Genomic DNA, 19,240 nt, shown 5'->3' with positions numbered 1-19,240 from the left:
AGGTGAACGAGCACCTCAAGACCGCCCATCGATCAGGGAACCGCTCCAGTATCGGAGACAATCGAACCAAGCGATTGGGACAAAGTCCAATCACTTGGGACCAGGTACAGGGTCCGCCCCGAAAGGCGGGAAGCCCCTGGGGACTATAAGAGTTGAGCCCCAAGTTCTAATCGCTCTCTCTTCACCGCTCTTCTTCCTGCCCGGGTCACCCAGCAAAAGGAACCAACATTGACCATGACCGGTGCAGTGACTCCAGTGATCATCGAAATCGTAAGTATTAACTCAACGCTCGCTATGAGATAGGCGCTCCTAGCTACCAATCCGTACCAACTTTGAATCCCGCAGATTCAGAACCCGAACGAAAGGCCATTTGTTCCCCTGACCTGGTGGGCCAGTTCAAAGTTAAGTATAGGCCTGTTAGTTGTAGAAGTAGCTTAGGCGTAGAATTTGTGCATGAGTAGCGATTACTGTGTATAATAAATGTACTTTGATTTAAATCTTACTAATCGGTGTATTGGATTATTGATCATTACTCGGACTTGAACCTCGTGGCGGTATCATAAAGATACCTTGCGACTCGAGAGCAAAGGTAATAAAACAGAGCAATTGAACCAAGGAGAAAATTAGCAACACAACATTCTTCCCAAACTACATAATTCCTCATCTCTTACCATTAAAGATTGACTAGCCCCTGTATCTCTTAAAATTGTGACTTCTTTACCGGCTCCTCCTGATACACGAGTAAACTTTACCCACACAAGTAAATTCTTTAAAGACATCTGGCACCTTCTTAACAATTACTTCTTGAACAGGCTGTACAATCGTTTGCAGCTCCTTCGCTTCCCTTGGGCCTTCCTTTACCACTTTAACAAATCCCACCGTCTTATCCTGTTTTACCACATCAGCCTTCCCAGTGCTTTTCTTCAACCACCAACACTGTGACTTTACATGGCCTAGTTTATTACAGTGAAAACATCTGAAACTTTTCATTTCTTTTCCACCCTCCTGGATTTCTTTTTTAATCTGAGGTACACTCTCTTTATTGTCTCCCATCAGATCACCTTTACCTTTACCACTTGAGTATTTCTCATGTCCCCAGTTTCTATCCCTCACCGGCTGAAACTGATGTCGGAAACCAATCTTTGATTTATGAACTAATTCATAATCATCGGCCATTTCCGCTGCTAATCTCACAGTTTTAACCCTCTGTTCTTCCACACGAGTGCTCACTACATCAGGAATTGAATTTTTAAACTCCTCCAAAAGTATAATTTCTCGGAGAGCTTCATATGTTTGGTCTATTTTCAAAGCCCTTATCCACCTATCAAAATTACTTTGTTTGAGCCTTTCAAACTCCATGTATGTTTCCCCAAATTCTTTCCTTAAATTTCTAAATCTTTGTCTGTAAGCTTCAGGCACTAGCTCATACGCACTTAAGATGGATTTCTTCACCTCCTCATACGTTCCAGATACCTCCTCCGGTAGTGATGCAAACACTTCACTAGCTCTACCTACCAGCTTTGTTTGAATCAGTAACACCCACATGTCCTGTGGCCATTTCATTTGTTTAGCGACCTTCTCAAATGAAATGAAAAAGGCTTCCACTGCCTTCTCGTCAAACCTTGACAATGCTTGGACATATTTAAATAGATTCCCACCAAGCCTTCGACTATGACGCTCTTTCTCACTATCCTCATCACTATCATCCAACTGTACCTTTCCCTTTACGTCTGCCAATTTTAACTGATTGTCATGTGTCATGGCCATTTTCTGAAGTTCAAACTCCCTCTCTTTATCTTTTTCCCTGATCTGTAGCTCCCTTTCTTTTTCTTCTGCTAGGGCTATTCTTTCTTTTCTCCTTTCTTGTCTCTCCTTTTCTGTTTCCTCTCTCTCTCTCTCTCTCTTTCTTTTTCATCTCTCTCTCTCTTTCTTTTTCCTCTCTCTCTCTCTCTCTCTTTCTTTTTCCTCTCTCTCTCTCTCTCTTTCTTTTTCCTCTCTCTCATATTCCAGCCATTTTAATTCTTTCTCATGTTCCATTTGTTTAATTTGCAACTGAATTTTTGCCATTTCCAATGAGTCAAACTCTATCTCAGGCAACTTTAAATGCTTAACCACCGCCATAATTACCTCATCTTTTCGCATTTTGTCAGGTAATGTTAACTGCAATGTTCTCGCCAAATCCAACAGTCTGCTTTTCGATTCTGTCCATAAAGTACTATGTGTGACATTCTCAACCCCCAAAAACCTCTGAGCCTCTGAAAGAGCCATTGTTCACAACACTCTCCCCACTTATACTAAAATACCACACCGGAAAAGCAACAATCCTTCACTGTCTTTAGGTTTACAAAAGCCAATCCAATAGACTTTAATCTCAGACGAGCCCCCAATTGTTATGGGCGAGGCGTTTTCAGAACCCCAAAATGTATCATGGAGTTCAACCAACCTCACCCTTTCATGTATTTGTTGCTTTTCCTAGCACACAGCTTGTTCCCTAGGAGTGGGATTACAATTATGGACACGTGGGTTTTTAAACACAAAACACTGTTTATTCCATGAACTCAACTTAACATCTGAAATAAACATTGGATCTCTTGAACTGCATGACAGAACAGAGGCGCTGGAAGTGGATTGTGTGGTAAACCATTCCAAAGATTGCAGAGAAGTCAGGGAGGAAAATTTACCACAATCCCAGGGGATAACATGTGGGGCTTTGAATGGGTTGTGCAGGTGCTGTAACAGGGATAACCTGATTGGGGAATTCCCCACATGCAATTGCTGGAAAGATAGGTATAGATTTGGGACTGGAGAGAAAACAGAAGTTAGATATGGGATGTTAATCTGCAAAGAATGAGGAATGCAGGATAGGTTAACTGTGGAGGAGTACAATGTCAACAGTTTTAAAAGGTTGGGGAAGGTTGTGGCTCAGTACCTCTGACGAAGGAATAATTTAAAATGTCAGTTGGCGGGGTGGGCTCAGGATGAGAAAGTGAGAAATCAGTAGTTTTGTGGAAATGGGGCTCAGGGGAAAGGAGGTGGGTCTCATTGATTAAATGAGCAAGGAAAGGGCAGGAAGAGAAACTCAATAAATACAGGGATCAGAGTAGTATGATTTGGTGGGAAAGGATGAGGGGAAGGAGAAGGGGCACTAAGGCAGCTGAAATTAGGAGATCAAACAGGAAAACGCTGAGCGCCCTCAAAAGAGGCACACAGTTCAGTTACAATGGGCAGAATACTGCTGTTTAACATGGTATTCTTCTTGTATTCACCTCTTTACTTCTACTTTGTCTTTTAGTCATGTAGTACGAGTTGGTACAGTCAAGAAAGACAAAATTCCCTGTAGCAAAGCGTCAAAAATTCCAGATGGATTATAACAGACCCCACTACTTGTAGCCGGTGATTTTGCACAAGAGCCATTTTCCCCGAATTCAGCACTTGGTAAAGATAGCTGAAATAATTAAAACTAAAACAAAAATGCTGAAAAACACAGCGGGTCCGCCAGTAACTGAACAAGAACAGGTGGGCTCGTGCTTTGGATGCCTCTACATCCAAATATCACTAACTTTATTACAAATAATAATGATTCAACAAGGGATTGAATTTGTTTTATTTGAAGCTGATCGGCTGTAGGTACCAATTAATAAATAATAATAATAATAATAATAATAATCTTTATTTATGTCACAAGTAGGCTTGCATTAATACGGAATTAACTGAATAGGTAAAGAAGCTCTCTCTTTACATTGGTCAAAATAAACACAGAACTTAATGTACTATAAATTTTGAAATTGGCATTTATAATCAGTCAAATTTGGTTTGATAACTCTCCTGTGAAGCACCCTGCAATAAAAATGCAAGTCATAACTGTGGTGCTGATTGCTAGAGGAGCTTAGAGATAAAGATGGACAGGGAAATGGAAGCATTTGAAAAGCAGAATGAGAAGTATTAAATAGTGACATTGTCAGACCAGCTTCCAATCTAGATCAGCTAGCACAGGGGTGATGGGTGAAAAGTCTTGGTGAGTTAATAGGAGGACAGTAAAGCTTTGGATAAGCTCGCTGATGCAGGTGCGAGTTGGGAGACTGGTCAAGAGAGCTATGGTATAGTCAAATGTAGAGGTAATAAAGGCATGAATCTCCTGCACTTACTGTCAAGTGTGCCAAGATTAGCCAATTTAGCAGAGAGGAATCAAACTTTAGTTTGCAAGATAATAATAATAATCTTTATTAGTGTCACAAGCAGGCTTACATTAGCACTGCGATTATGTTACTGTGAAAATCTACTGGTCGCCACATTCCGGCACCTGTTCAGGCACACTGAGGGAGAATTCAGAATGTCCAATTTACCTAACAAGCACATCTTTCGGGACTTAAGGGAGGAAACAGGAGCACCCAGAGGAAACCCATGCAGACACTGGGAGAACATGCAGACTCCACAGACAGTGACCCAAGCCGGGAATTGAACCCGGGTTCCTGGCACTGTGAAGCAACAATGCTAACCACTGTGCCACCGTGTCGCCCCAAGTCATTCACGCACTATCAAATCAGCTATCAGAAGATATCAGTACAGTATTTTAATAGCCCAATAGCCTTCATCTTCAGCCCTGCTGAAATGAACTTCTTTGTCACAGCATCTGCTGGTTTATGCTAAGCAAGTTGCAAATCTTTTTGGCTGCAAGCTCTTATAATGCACATATCCAACATCTTTTATGAATTGCTTGTACTGATGATGTGTAGTCAGTAACTAATGGGTGTAACTAAAAAAATTGTTTCAGTTAGAAAGCACAAGCAGACTGCAGATGTGTGAAAGAGGGAAAGGGCAAGAGATCAATATTTGAACACATAATTAAATCTAATCAATACTTACATCTTCCTGCTTAACCAGTGCAATCTTGTTGACAATATCTTTGAAGACATCGCGATATTTAGCTGCAGAAAAGTAGAATTTAATTTAGTACCGTTTACATTCCAACCTTAAACATAACAATTATGTTAAATAAGATTGCAAAAATAGTAAAACAAGATGCTTTATGGACTTCATGCAATAGATCATAGAGGGTTATCAATGTCTTATCATTTGCCTACAGCTTCCATTTTAACTATCCTAATCTGACAATTTTTGCCATAGGAGTTAGCAGATCACCTCTGATGCTATTTAAAATACATTTAAAGCTATTCACCCTAAACAGTAGAATTCTTAATAACTCTTTGAACAGTCATACAGACACAACACGCTAACTCTGTCTCTCTCCAGAGATGCTACCAGATCTGCTGAGTCTTTCCAGAATTCTCTGTTTTGAGTTCAGTTTTCCAGCATCTGCAGTATTTGCTTTTGTTTTACAATTCTCAATACAATGGAAAAACCTGAGGGTGCAAATACATAGAACTTAAAAAAATAAGTACAGGTTCAAAGCCAATAAGGGGAAATTAAAGGCCAGATTTTATAATTATGAGCACAGAGTATAAATTCAGTGAGCTAAATTTGCACAGGATATTGATTAAACCAGAAATTGAGTTATTAAATGCAGTTCTGGTACTCAATTATATAAAAAATATCATGCTCTGAAAATAAGGTCATCTGAAGTATTGCTCTTAATTCTCATCCTTTTAGCTCTCATTTTTGAATCAGCACTCTTCCATTGTGGGTGTAAACTCACATACAGTAATTAAACTTTTTAAACTTGAGGATCCAGCTTTCTGGCTCACTTTCCCACAATATGCCATCTCCCTCCAGGGATGTCAACCTTCAAACAAATATTTACAATCCACCCCATATAACATAGAACAACAAACCATATGTACTGATGCATTTGAATCTTGTAACTGTCATAAATGCTGTGATCGTGACCATTAATGTTGTATGTGAATGGCATGAAAATAACTAAATGTTAGCAAGAATAAAGTTATTAAAAAAAGGACTCAAAGAAGGAAACAACTGGGATTTTTCCACTCGAGCAAGATGTTTATGAGATAATGACTCCAAGACATAATAAATTTATACACCAATGTGAATCATCGGACCTTCTGCAACGTATGTAAAACAAATAATTTGATGACTGCATACAACTTCTAAATGGTAAAAGGATGAGGGCTCATGAAGTAAACGAAGAAGTGAGAAAAAATTCTCATTATGAGACCGGAGGGCCTGAACATATTTCGGCACCACCCAGGTTCTATAGTTAATTCACTGACACTCAATGATGCAGTTACAGGGGTTTTGTTTCAGACTGTAGTCGTGCATAGCAGCATTATATCGATGGTTCTGAAAGACTGCGACTGAAGACCATCCACATTAATGCAAAATTCATTTGGTAGGACGCTGGTCTGAGTGACTGGGTCATCAACTCAAATGCCATTAAGGGTGGCATGAGGCGCAGTGGATAGCACTGTCCGTGTGGAGTTTGCACATTCTCCCCATGTCTGCGTGGGTTTCACCCCCACAACCCAAAGATGTGCAGGTTAGGGGGATTGGCCACACTAAATTGCCCCTTAATTGGAAACAAAAAAATAATTGGGTACTCTAAATTTATAAAAACAAAACTCAAATGCCATTATAGATGTCAGTACAAAATCTAAGCTTCTATTTTAGCAATGTATGAGAAAGCTGAATTCCAGTTGAGACATTAAAGGTTCTGTTCAGATAGGGCAGTGCGCTCCCCTGGTGCCCTGGTCAAAATTTCTCTATCAACAAATAACAAATTTAAAAAACTATTCATTCATTCAGTCGCTGTTTGTGGAACCTTGATGCGTGCAAACAGGCAATCACACCCATCCAAGAAATAACAAGACACTACTTCATATTTTCATTCACTGTGAAGTGCTACGGAATGCCTGGATTATATAAATGAAAATTGTTTTAGTTCAAACCTTAGGACAGTTCCATATTCCAATGCAAAATGGCAGATCATATTTATTTGCCTGTAAACATATTCATAAGTAGTTCATAAATCAGCACGGTAGCATAGTGGTTAGCACAGTTGCTTCACAGCTCCAGGGCCCCAGGTTCGATTCCCGGCTGGGACACTGTCTGTGCAGAGTCTGCACGTTCTCCCAGTGTCTGCGTGGGTTTCCTCCAGGTGCTCCGGTTTCCTCCCACAGTCCAAAGATGTGCAGGTTAGGTGGATTGGCCATGCTAAATTGCCCTTAGTGTCCAAAAAGGTTAAGTGGGGGTTACTGGGTTACAGGGATAGAGTAGATATGTGGGCTTGAGTAGGGTGCTCTTTGTAAGGGCCGGGGCAGACTCGTTGGGCCGAATGGCCTTCTTCTGCACTGTAAATTCTGTGATTCTATGATCAAAAATTAGATCATGCTCCCTTCAAACAAAAGATGATATCTGTCTGGAAGAACCCAACAGACATTTAAGGACATTCAAAATATAGAAGGATGCTAGTGACAGATTTGGTAATCTAAATTAAGAGTATTCCACTTCCACTTTTCTAATACGTTGATGTAAAAAATGTATTTTTTTTTATATAATCAAACCAGCTTTTTATTTATTCCAGAATTTTCCAAAAAATCTAAACAAATAAATATGAAAAAAAAGCATGAACTTGGCTAATGACTTTTTTTTGTTGCACATATTTTTAGCTTTAAGCTTTGCAACTTTAAGCTTTCTCCCTCACCCCCCCCCCACACCTTTCTATTCTCTCTCCCCCCCCCCCCCACACCTTTCTGTTCTCTCTCTCTCCCCCCCCCACCTTTCTGTTCTCTCTCTCCCCGCCCCCCCCCCCCATCATCCCACTATGTTGATGTAAAATTAGGCAAAATCTCTTGTGCCTCTAAAATTGGGCTAGATATCATTTAGGAGACTCTGAAATTTTAATGCGGTTGGAAATGCACATTGCCTACAACATAAGCTGACTTAACATTTCAGCATTTGCAATGTATTACTGACAAAACCTTTCACCTAGCTCACAATCTAAAATACACAATCCAATCGATAGCTAGATCGATTAAAACATTGAATGGCTGAAACACAGATAAAGCATCTCTGGCAGTCATTAATATTTAACAAAAGAGGGAATTCATCCTAGATCTGAGTTACTGGGGGTTTTCAGAATATAAGCAAGCCGAACGGGGCTAAATTCCAATATTTATCAAATCTGAATAATGAAATGTAATTCTTCTAAGATCTTCTCACAAAAGGTGACCGACTCCCTCATTATTCAAAAGACGCAGTCATCTTTTTCAACCGTTATACATTAGCACTTGCATCATGGTTACCTGGAAACAGAAGCAAACAAATAAACTGAAAATGAACCCATCCACTTAGCACAGCATTGCAATGCCCCTTCGCATGTCGGTTAATGGGTAAGATAACTGTGCTATAACAAGGATATGAAAACTGCTTGGTGATTAGAGGCATGATGTCTATTGCCAGGAAACTACTGGAGCCAATGATTAAGGCAAAGATGATTGAACACCATGAAACCTTTCAGAGAGCCAGCATAGATTTATAAAGGATAGGCCACGCCTAATAAACCGAATCACATTTATTGAAGAGGCAACTAAAGTGCTGGACAAGGCAACATATATGGATGTTATTTACATGAACTTCCAGAAGGCATTTGATCAAGTCCCTCACAAGAAACTCCAAGCTAGTTGAAGCTCATGGAATTGAGGGCAAGTAGCTGACCTAGGTTAGGAAATTGGCTGAGTGGGAGGAAACAGAGTGCAGATAGTGGGCATATACTTTAATTCACTGGATGTGACTAGCAGCATCCCACAGGAATCTCCATGAGGGCCTCAACTATTCACTGTATTTATTAATGGCTTGTATGACAGGATAGAGAGCCGCATGTCCAAGTTGCCAATGACACAAAGTTGGGCAGCATTGATAGGAGTGTAGATGGAAACATAAAATTACAAAGATATTACTACAGCAAATAAATGGGTGGGCAAAACCGTGTCAAATAGATTTGGGCAAGTGTTAAGATCATCCACGTTAGACAAAAAGATAGATCAAGAGTACTTCCTAAACAGTGAAAAGTTAGGAACAGTGGAGGATTAAAGTAGCTTATGTGCCCAGGTACATAGATCATTAAAATAGCTACAGGAAATAACCAAAAAGACCAAGGTGTTGCTGTTCTTTACATTTAGAAGACAAAGGGGTGGAACTGCAATTATACAAGGTCTTGGCGAGGCCAAACCTGGAGTGCTGTGAGCAGTTTAAAGAATACATTGATCTTGGAAGAGTTACAGCTTAGATTTACATAAACTATTTGGAGAGATTACATAAACTAGGGTTGTATCCCCTGAAATGTAAAAGATTAACCATACTTAGGGGTACGGAGAGCAATTCTGGGCACATTAGCCAAGGAAGGTTATACTGGCCTTGCAGGGAGTACAGCATGTGTTTACTCGAATGATACCTGGACTCCAAGGGTTAAATTACAGAGGCTCCACAAAGCGAAAAGGATAATTTGATTGGCTGTCAAAGTTTGTTTTAGTTCATTTATGGTAACTGGATGTCACTGGTTCTCTTTCGAAGGTGGTAACTGATCATTTCTCTCTATATGCTATTTCAGCTGGTTGAGGAATCTAGGACTCGGGGATTTAGCCTCAAAGCTGGAGCCAGGGCTTTCAGGAGTGAAGCTAGGCAATACTTTTACAAAGGGTGGTAGAAGTATAGAGTTCTCTTCCATAAATGCCAGTTGATGGTTCAATGGTTCATTGCTTTTTTTTTGAAAATATTTTTATTAAACATTTTGTGTCTATACAAAACAAATGAACACCCCAAAAGAAAAAACACCCCCCAACCCTCGTGCACCACCCCCCTCCCCACAACATCTGACAGTGACCAGTTCCCTGAAATACATGACAAATTGCTGTCATCTTATATAATACCTCCCAATCAAGCCTACCAGATATATTTAATTTTCTCAAGGTACAAAAACATCATGAGATCCCCCAGCTACGCTGAGGCACTGGTTGGAGAAGCTGACCTCCACTCCAACAGAACCCGCCTGCCAGCAGCGAGGTGAACGCAAAGACATCTGCCCCGCCCGCAGCTTCCGGTCGGTCCAACATAATGGTCAATTTCAAATATGAGATTGATAGGGTTTTGTTAATTAAAGGTATTAAGCAATATGAAACAAAGGTGGGCATAAAGAGTTAGGTAACAGATCCCACATGACCTCATGGAATGGTGGGACAGACTCGAGGCTAAATGGACTATTCCTATTCTTACCAAACTGGATTGCAACAAAAGCTCAGTCTTGGGCATTAATCGGAGTGCTACAACAACACCAAAGCATGCTGTTACCTGGTGGGTTTACAATCAAGCTATTTCCTCGCTGTTTCAACTGTGTCAAATGGCATCCCCATGAGAGGAAAGTGAATAATGATACATAACGTGTGAGATCTAATGCCGTACATACAGACTTTGTAGTTATTTTAAAGATGGTTTTGTAAGTAATCGTAGAACAAGTTGTCTATCTATACTTTAGCCAGGAAATACTGTGCTGGGGTTGGGCAAAGCAATGATAAGTTACCACAATCTTAACTGATTCAATAAAGATAAACTCTCACTATTTGTATTTCCTGTGGCAGCATTCAAGAGTCTTGCACAACAGCACGCACTCACATTTTTGCCAATTTTTCTGGACATTTATCTGTTTCTGATAATATTGGCATGAAAACCTCTACATCTGGCATAGGAATGTATATCAGGGAGAGCTCCTTAAAAATTGAAGATTTTTGAATAATAATAATCTTTATTGTCACAAGTAGGCTTACATTAACACTGCAATGAAGTTACCGTGAAAAGCCCCCAGTCGCCACATTCCGGCGCCTGTTCGGGTACACGGAGGGAGAATTCAGAATGTCCAAATTACCTAATAGCACGTCTTTCAGAACTTGTGGGAGGAAACTGGAGCACCAGGAGGAAACACACGCAGACACGGGGAGAATGTGCAGACACAGACAGTGATCCAAGCCGGGAATCGAACCTGGGACCCTGGCGCTGTGAAGCCATAGTGCTAACCACGACGCTACCGTGCTGTCCACATATGTAACGGTCATGTGTGTACTGAAATGCTGAATGCATAGCTTTCAATAAATGTATGTAGACAAATAAACACAGCTCAACTGATGAGCTACATTAAAAGGCTTTCATTTTGTCTAGTGCTTCAAAACTAAAGCAACTATGCTATTATTTCAACACATCATTTTAGCAGCTGCACTCAATTTATTAACTTTGAGAAATAAGTCTTACTAAATGTTGATTGTAAGCAGAAGGCTGTTCAGTCACAACTTCAAAACAGTGGTTCCAGCAATGTCAGTGTGAGCCAAGAGGAATGCAAGAAATCCTTGGAAAATGTAAACAGATTGTAGCCCGCCCACCATAGATTGAAATACGATGTCAGACCAAATAAAACTCAGTTTCAGTTCCCAGTCTTGTGCTGGTTTAGGTATTTAACTGGGGCAGCAGTCAGTACTTTAATAATTCCAAAATAAAGATGGAACCGAGAAATGAAAATCAAGTTGCCTTTTGTGAATACAAATTCTAAAAGAGCTATTGCCAGTTTATTAGCCAAATAGACAGCATAGTTCGATGGTGTTATTTCATGTTTCAAAACAGATATCATGTGACTTAAGAAATACTGCAACCAGCTGTGCTACCTTAAGGACACCAACTGCAGCTCCCCAATGCTCCCCGCCCCCCCCACCGCCTCCCAGATTAAAGGTTTAATTTCAAGCAACGGGTCTTACCGCCATTTTGGGAGTATTGTCACAAAATAAATTTATAGTACCCAATTATTTTTTCCAATTTAGGATGACAATCCACCTATCCTGCACACCGTTGGGTTGTGGGGGTGAGACCCACGCAGACACAGGGAGAATGTGCAAACTCCACATGGACAGTGACCCAGGGTATTGTCATAAAACACCCTTGGACTACCAAGCACGTGTACAGTGCAATAGCATAAGGAATACACATGTACAGCTATACAACTATTACATATGCCACAGATGCAAAGATTAAGATTCAATAAAAATCAAGATTGAAATCAATGTTTTTAGATTATTCTAGCAAATAGTAACTATCTTTATTAAATAAATCTAATCACTTTCTGCATAATGTTACACATAGCTGGTCTGAAATCCAGGGCAGGTTGTGATGTTCATTTGCTCAACCAGACCCATTCCCATTTTCTGTGAAGTGATTTTAGATGGTAAGACCAAACCATTCGAGCCATTTGTCAACTCCTGAGGCCAATGAGAAACCAGTTGTAACTGCTTGTAAATTTCTGACTCCACGTCAGAAAAACCACACTTTTGGTTTACATTTACAACCTGGCGTAGATTATCTTGAGTGATACCTTAGGTTACCCAAATTTACTTTGCTGATGTCTTGTGTTGCTGAGTGAATCTGAGATTTTATAAGAGGTTTTTGGTCAAGTAGCAGTATTATCAGCACAGGGACATGGAAATAGGCCCACGTCAGAACTGTACTAGGGTAGAATTTCAGGGTTTCTTGCTACTTTAAAGCAGAACCAAATGCCAAGTATCACTGTGAAAGGACTCCGGAGTTTAGGAGCACTGAGCAGCGAGGTTGTGGGAGAACGGAGGCATAACGTGAAACAGAGATGAGTGGGAGCCAGAAACCAAATCCTAGGGTCTTAGAGAATCAGGGAAAGTTATGAAATCAGGGAGTGCTTGAATAGCTGTCCCAATCTGGAGAATGTGAAAGAGATTCCGAATTGGGAGAGTGCAAGCCTGGGGAAGGAACTCAGGTATGCAGAGCAGTTGATGAATTGGGGGGGGGGGGGGGGGGGGGGAAGACACACCCCTTGGGTTCTTTTGGGCTATTAGATGTACACAAATGCATTCAACCCTTTTGAGGTTCCTCTCCCAATCTAACTGCAGCCTGAGGGCCATCAAGCACCCCCTCCCTTTTCCTGTCATCAGCCATTCTCTACCCTTAGGTTCTGAAAGCACAATGTCAACTTTCAGTTGCTAACTTTTTTGAGCTAGAGGTTTGGGGAGGCTTGTGGAAGGCAATACAAAAGGTGACTATTTCTTGGAGGGAATATGAATTTGAAGCACATCATGGCCCCAATTCAAATCGGTATGGAACACACCCCGCTACCCACCCACCCCAACTTCCACAGCTTTAGTTCCTATTTCTTGGCTGCCATAGGAATTGCAGCCAACAAGTTATGGTTAGGCCCAACAGAAACCATACAGAGAACAAATATCAGTTTTATAAAGTGTCTTAACCATCTCAGTCAGACATGCTTTTGATTCCAGAGGGAGTTGAGCACCTTATAGTGCCAAAACTCTAATCCGGTGGAATAAGATTATTTTCAAATCATCTCATTAGTCCATTAATGAATGCCCTTTGCTCCCCCCTGTCGGAACATTACCCTGCAGCTATGATCTTCTGCCACTTCCTGAGAGTCAGCATCTCTGTGTTGCATGATTTGTTCAGGCCAAGTATTGAAATAAACCGATCCCCGTGATTTGTGGCCAACCATAATACTTTTCTCTATCTCTTGGAGAGTAGAGATTACAAAATTTCAGACCCAGTTTTAAATACACAAACAAAGTGCTTTCAAGTTTATTTTTGAACAGTTATTAAATTTTGCACATTTTTATTGTGTGAGATGAAAATGTTATTTGGAGCCAAAATAAAGTGCGATCACGACTGACATGGGGAACAGCCAATCAGAAGGAACTCTAATTCCAATTCATCTTTAGGTTGTTGTAGAGCTAGGTTTAACATATGTGGGGAAAAAACAAATTAATCATACTGCATATAGTCATAATTCACATCTTTTTGGAAACTACCATTACTTGCTCTGGAGAAAATATATCCAACTGAACCCTAGCCTTGAGTCTTGTTGAGGCTGCAAAGTTCAAACTTTATTGTAGGTACAAGATGATTAATCGGATACATTTGATCATGTTGTTATTAAACACTATTTTTAGATGCTTTGACTTGGGGCATTACTAAGAGGGAAAAAATTGGGTTAAATTGTACAATTTCTTCACCACCTCCTTTCTCAGTTTAGTTCTCTTGACTTGTAATTAAGGATTGGCTGTGTTCCTAAATCTTTAGTGGCTTCACATTGGTGATTTTATAGCCATCCTAAACATTTTTTCATGGCTATATTCCCTGCCCCACAGTTTTGATTTGCTTTTTCACTTTCAAACAATGAACAAACTGTGACAGAAAAATGTGGTATTACAGGAAAGAAGCTGAAGTAGAAGACTTTTGCAGATATATCATAAGGAACGTGTATCACAGTCTCAAAATATTCTATGTCGGCATGTTGCACATCTATAAATAAACTTCAAAATGATGTGATGACTTATCTCTCAATCTCAACAATCATCATCCTGGCACAACTTCCTAATGTTACAATGCATTATCCATCTATTATTTAAAACTATATTCACAATCTTACTAGCATTGCATTCTCATATGCTTACTATTTTCCAACACGTTCCAGATCTTCAATGTGGTTCAAACTCTCATGCTTTCCCTTCATGGAAAATTGCTAAAGCTAAATTGTGGATGAATGTTGAGGAAAGCCGTGCACAACTACATCTCCCAAGAACTGCACTAAATAACAGGGCCACCTGTACAAACATCAAATAAGCTATGCTATAAAAAAAATTTTAAAATATAAATGCTTGACCTTGACTGTGTGAGATACTAATCATATAGGTATTTATTTGGCACATCACTCCGAGAATTTCCTTTTCCAAATATTAAAGTCTACACTACAAATAAATCCAGGAATCAAATCTTCTGAGAAAAGGCTTAATTGGAATAGGAAGGGCAGGGCATTGAATATTACATTTCAGAGTTAGAAACATTGTTTGTTGAAACCTAGTCCAGTTAATTCCATGGAAGACTACACATCTTGATATGAATATTTGACTATAACAGAGATCGATATACTTCTCTATCTTATAAAATTGACACATCAAAGCCACCTTGGAGCACACAGTTCCACAACCAATGGCCATGGGCCCAGTACCACATGCATATCTAGCCTGAGTATCTAAAGACCATTTAGCTGTGATGGCCATTACTGCTGAGCCCAATTTGGCTCACACTCAGCCAGTCATCAACAGATAGAAATCAAGAACAGAAAACTCTATCTGATTTTATTTCAGGAAGCAATAAGGTCAATTATCTAGCACAACTAAACTATAGTTTAGGACAGAACGGTAGCAGTGGTTAGCACAGTTTCTTCACAGCTCCAGGGACCCAGGTTCAACGGTGCAGAGTCTGCACATTCTCCCCGTCTGTATGGGTTTCCTCCCACAGTCCAAAGATGTGCAGATTAGGTGGATTGGTCATGACAACATACCCTTAGTGTCCAGAAATGTTAGGTGGGGTTACTGGGATAGGGTGGAGGCATAGGCTTAAGTGGGGTGCTCTTTTCAAGGGCTGGCGCAGACTCGATGGGCCAAATGGCCTCCTCTGCACTGTAAATTCTATGATTAGTCTGTGATAGTTGTCTTCCAAGTTCAAGGGGCTTTATGACCAAGAAATGGAGTTATGTATTTTGAAGCATATATGACTGTGTTCATGTAAACAGAACCGTTAGTCTCAACTCTCCCAATGTCCAGCAATTATTTTCTCTACAGGTGCTGATGTAATATCCTTTTCAAAGCCAATATTGTACCCAATACTGCACTCCCAGATCGTGCATTCTACATCCCAATAACGTTATGCATAAACAAAAGGTTACTTCCTCATGTCATCATTGCTTCTTTTGCCAATCACTTTAAATCAGCATCCTCTGGTTCTTAACTCTTTTGCCAATGGGATGAGCTCCTACCTACTCCGCCTAGACCAGTCATGATTTGGAGGCTTTACTCATCCAGCAACCATTCTCCCTCCCCAAAGAGTCAATTGTTGCAGTTACCCCAGCTAGGACTGTCACGGTCTCTCGAGAGAGAGTGTGCTGGGTACTCTGGAGATCTTAAAGAGGCCATAACCAAACAAGCCCTGCCCTCACGTGCTTTCCATCCACTGCGTCTATTTCTTAACTCACCTGGATGTTCCCCCCCCCCCCCCTCCCATTGTTTACCAAACCCACGCGCTCCCCCAATGATTGACAGCCGGGCTGACCAGTCACACAGCCAGGAGAACTGCCGTGCACGGCATTAGGGGCACCGCCAGCCAGGTGGCTTCTCCCGGCGGGCGCTCGTCTCACCTTTGAGCAACGGCTCCGGGGCGTTGATAAATTTTTTAAACCTCTCCACCAGCTCCCTGTTTTTCACTCGGCCGCCTTTCTTCGCTAAAAAGTCGATCAGGGCATCTTCCCGCAGGTCCTCTGCCGTGCCGCATTCCGCCATGGCTCTGCGTGCGGCCGAGGAGGTGCTTTGGCGGGGCTCTCAAATAACGGACTCGGAGACCGCCTCCTGCTTCAAATTACAGCTGGCTGGGCGTCAGTTGCCCATGCGCACGCGCGGCGCCCGGCCACCCCCTTCCCAACGCGCTTGCGCAAGAACCGTCTCTCTTTCTACCCCCCCCCCCCCCCCCAAAATTCCTTTTAATTCCATTGGATGAGATTCCTCGAGCATTGACATGGTTAAGTTAAAGGTGACCGACCTTAAATCCAGGAGACCAGCGCGCAGCATAATAAATCAGGAACTTTTTTGAGTCATTTTACATGGACTATGCAGGACAATAACAGGCCATTCAGCCTAGTCTGTGCTGGTATTCATAATGCACATGTGTCCCCAATTCCCTTTCCGTCTAGTTTTCTACAGAAAGCATCTAAGCCTCTTGTATCAACCACCTCCTGTGGTATCCGTTCCACATCCTGAGCATTCCTTACAACAGGTTAAAGTCCAACAGGTTTGTTTCAAATCAGCATTCCTCCTTCCTCAGGTGAAGGAGTGATGCACGATCAACAACCACTAAAACAAGGTTGTAGCACAACTGACGGCTTTAATAAGCTAGAAGTGTCCCCCAGCAGCTCAGGTACAGAATGTGGGCTGCTGGGACGACACGGATTCTTATACCCTGCCTATCAGGGCGGAGCTACCATACTCTACATCCAATGGTAAAACCTCTAGGTTTAACCAATGGCACGACAGCCTCTCAGGTACCGTAATACCTCATAATACCACATTCACCCCCTGTTAAAAAGAGTCCAGCGGGGGTGGTGGTCAGCAACTACAAAATGTAACAACATGGTATAATCAGTTATGGAGGTACCGTGATATCACCTTACAGTGTTTAGTGATTATTTACAAGCATGTCAGACCTGTACATTCAGTGTTTAATATTTACAGATCAGTTAAAATGTTGCAATCAGTCGGTCAAGTGCCCTGGTCGTCCTCTGTGATCGTCTGAGCCTCGGTGGTGACTCCGGTGGGGGCTCGGGCGTCTGCAACTCTGGGAGCGTGGCTTCGATCTCCATGGCAGCTTCGTCACCCCTAGACGGCGCTGGTGGGAAAAACGGGAAGGGGGCGGCTGTAGGGGGCGTCGGTGGGTGGGGTGGCCTAGGCAGGGGCGACAGGAGGACTGATCCTCCTGTAAGGTGCTGCGGTGGAGGGGAGGGTGGGACTGGTGGCTGGGATGTACATGGGGTTTCGGCGAGCGCCAGGTCCCGTAGGGAGACCGTATCTTGTCGGCTGTCAGGGAACGCCACGTAGGCGCATTTGGGGTTAGCGTGTAGCAGATGGACGCTCGACCAACCGGTCTGACTTGTGTGCCCGCACGTGTTTTCGGAGCAGGATGGGTCCGGGTGTTGCCAGCCAAGTTGGGAGCGAGGTCCCGGAGGAGGACTTCCTGGGAAAGACAAGGAGACGTTCGTGAGGTGTCTGATTGGTTGTCGTACAAAGCAGTGACCGGATGGAGTGGAGGGCCTCCTGGAGGACTTCTTGCCAGCGGGAGACTGGGAGGTTCCTGGACCGTAGGGCCAGTAGAACGGTCTTCCAGACCGTTCTGTTCTCCCTCTCTACCTGTCCTTTTCCCCGGGGGTTGTAACTGGTCATCCTGCGCGAGGCGATGCTCTTGCTGAGCAGGAATTGACGCAGTTCATTGCTCTTAAAAGAAGGACCCCCTATCACTGTGCATGTAAGCGGGGAACCCGAACAGTGCAAAGATGCTATGGAGGGCCTTGATGACAGTGGTTGCGGTCATGTCGGGGCAGGGGATGGCGAATGGGAACCGGGAGTACTCGTCAATCATGTTCAGGAAATACGTGTTGCGGTTGGTGGAGGGGAGTGGGCCTTTGAAGTCCATGCTGAGGCATTCAAAGGGATGGGAAGCCTTCAGGTGCGCTCTCTCTGGCCGTTAGAAGCGCGGTTTGCACTCCACGCAGATTTGGCAGTCCCTGGTGGCCGTCCTGACCTCCTCGATGGAGTAGGGCAGGTTGCGGGTCTTAACAAAATGGAAAAAGCGAGTGACCCCCGGGTGGCAGAGGTCCTTGTGGAGGGCTCGGAGGCGGTCCACTTATGCGGTGGCACATGTGCCGCGGGACAGAGCGTCAGGAGGCTCGTTTAGCTTCCCGGGACGGTACAAGATCTCGTGGTTGTAGGTGGAGAGTTCGATCCTCCACCTAAAGTTCTTGTCGTTTTTTTTATCTTGCCCCACTGTGCATTATCGAACATGAAAGCAACCGACAACTGGTCAGTGAGGAGAGTGAATCTCCTGCCGGCCAGGTAATGCCTCCAATGTCGCACAGCTTCTACTATGGCCTGGGCCTCCTTCTCGACTGAGGAGTGGCGAATTTCGGAAGCATGGAGGGTACGGGAGAAGAAGGCCACGGGTCTGCCCGCTTAGTTAAGGATGGCGGCCAGAGCTACGTCGGACGCATCGCTCTCGACCTGGAAGGGGAGGGACTCGTCGATGGCGCACATCGTGGCCTTTGCAATGTCTGCTTTGATGCGGCTGAAGGCCTGGCGGGCCTCTATCGACGGGGGAAAGTTGTGGATTGGATCAGGGTACGGGCTTTGTCAGCATAGTTGGGGACCCACTGGGTGTAGTAACTGAAAAACCCTAAGCAGCGCTTCAGGGCCTTGGGGCAGTGAGGGAGAGGGAACTCCATAAGGGGGCGCATGTGTTCAGGGTCAGGGCCTATAACTCTGTTTCGCACTACGTAGCCGAGGATCGCTAGGCGGTCGGTGCTAAACACGCATTTATCCTTATTGTATGTTAGGTTAAGGATTTTAGCGGACTGGAGAAATTTTCGGAGGCTGGTGTCGTGGTCCTGCTGGTCGTGGCCGCAGATGGTGACATTATCGAGATACGGGAACGTTGCATG

General features: G+C 42.9%; 1 protein-coding gene across 4 annotated transcripts in view; it reads right to left on the bottom strand.

Annotated features, from left to right (window-relative positions):
- The window catches only part of LOC140428306 (ankyrin repeat domain-containing protein SOWAHC-like), a 145,722-nt gene extending 129,310 nt beyond the window's left edge, over positions 1-16,412 (bottom strand). For all 4 annotated transcript variants that reach the window (XM_072514640.1, XM_072514643.1, XM_072514641.1 and 1 more), the window contains exons 1-2: positions 16,178-16,412; positions 4,864-4,925 (exon numbers count right to left, since the gene is read on the bottom strand). In XM_072514640.1, the coding sequence (XP_072370741.1) occupies positions 4,864-4,925; positions 16,178-16,319 (204 nt within the window). In that variant the 5' untranslated portion in view covers positions 16,320-16,412. The remainder of the gene's footprint in view (positions 1-4,863; positions 4,926-16,177) is intronic.
- Positions 16,413-19,240: the final 2,828 nt, after the last annotated feature.

This window comes from Scyliorhinus torazame, chromosome 8 (genome assembly GCF_047496885.1).
Source record: "Scyliorhinus torazame isolate Kashiwa2021f chromosome 8, sScyTor2.1, whole genome shotgun sequence".
NCBI classification, from domain to species: Eukaryota; Metazoa; Chordata; class Chondrichthyes; order Carcharhiniformes; family Scyliorhinidae; genus Scyliorhinus; species Scyliorhinus torazame.
This window is presented reverse-complemented; position numbering and strand designations above follow the sequence as displayed.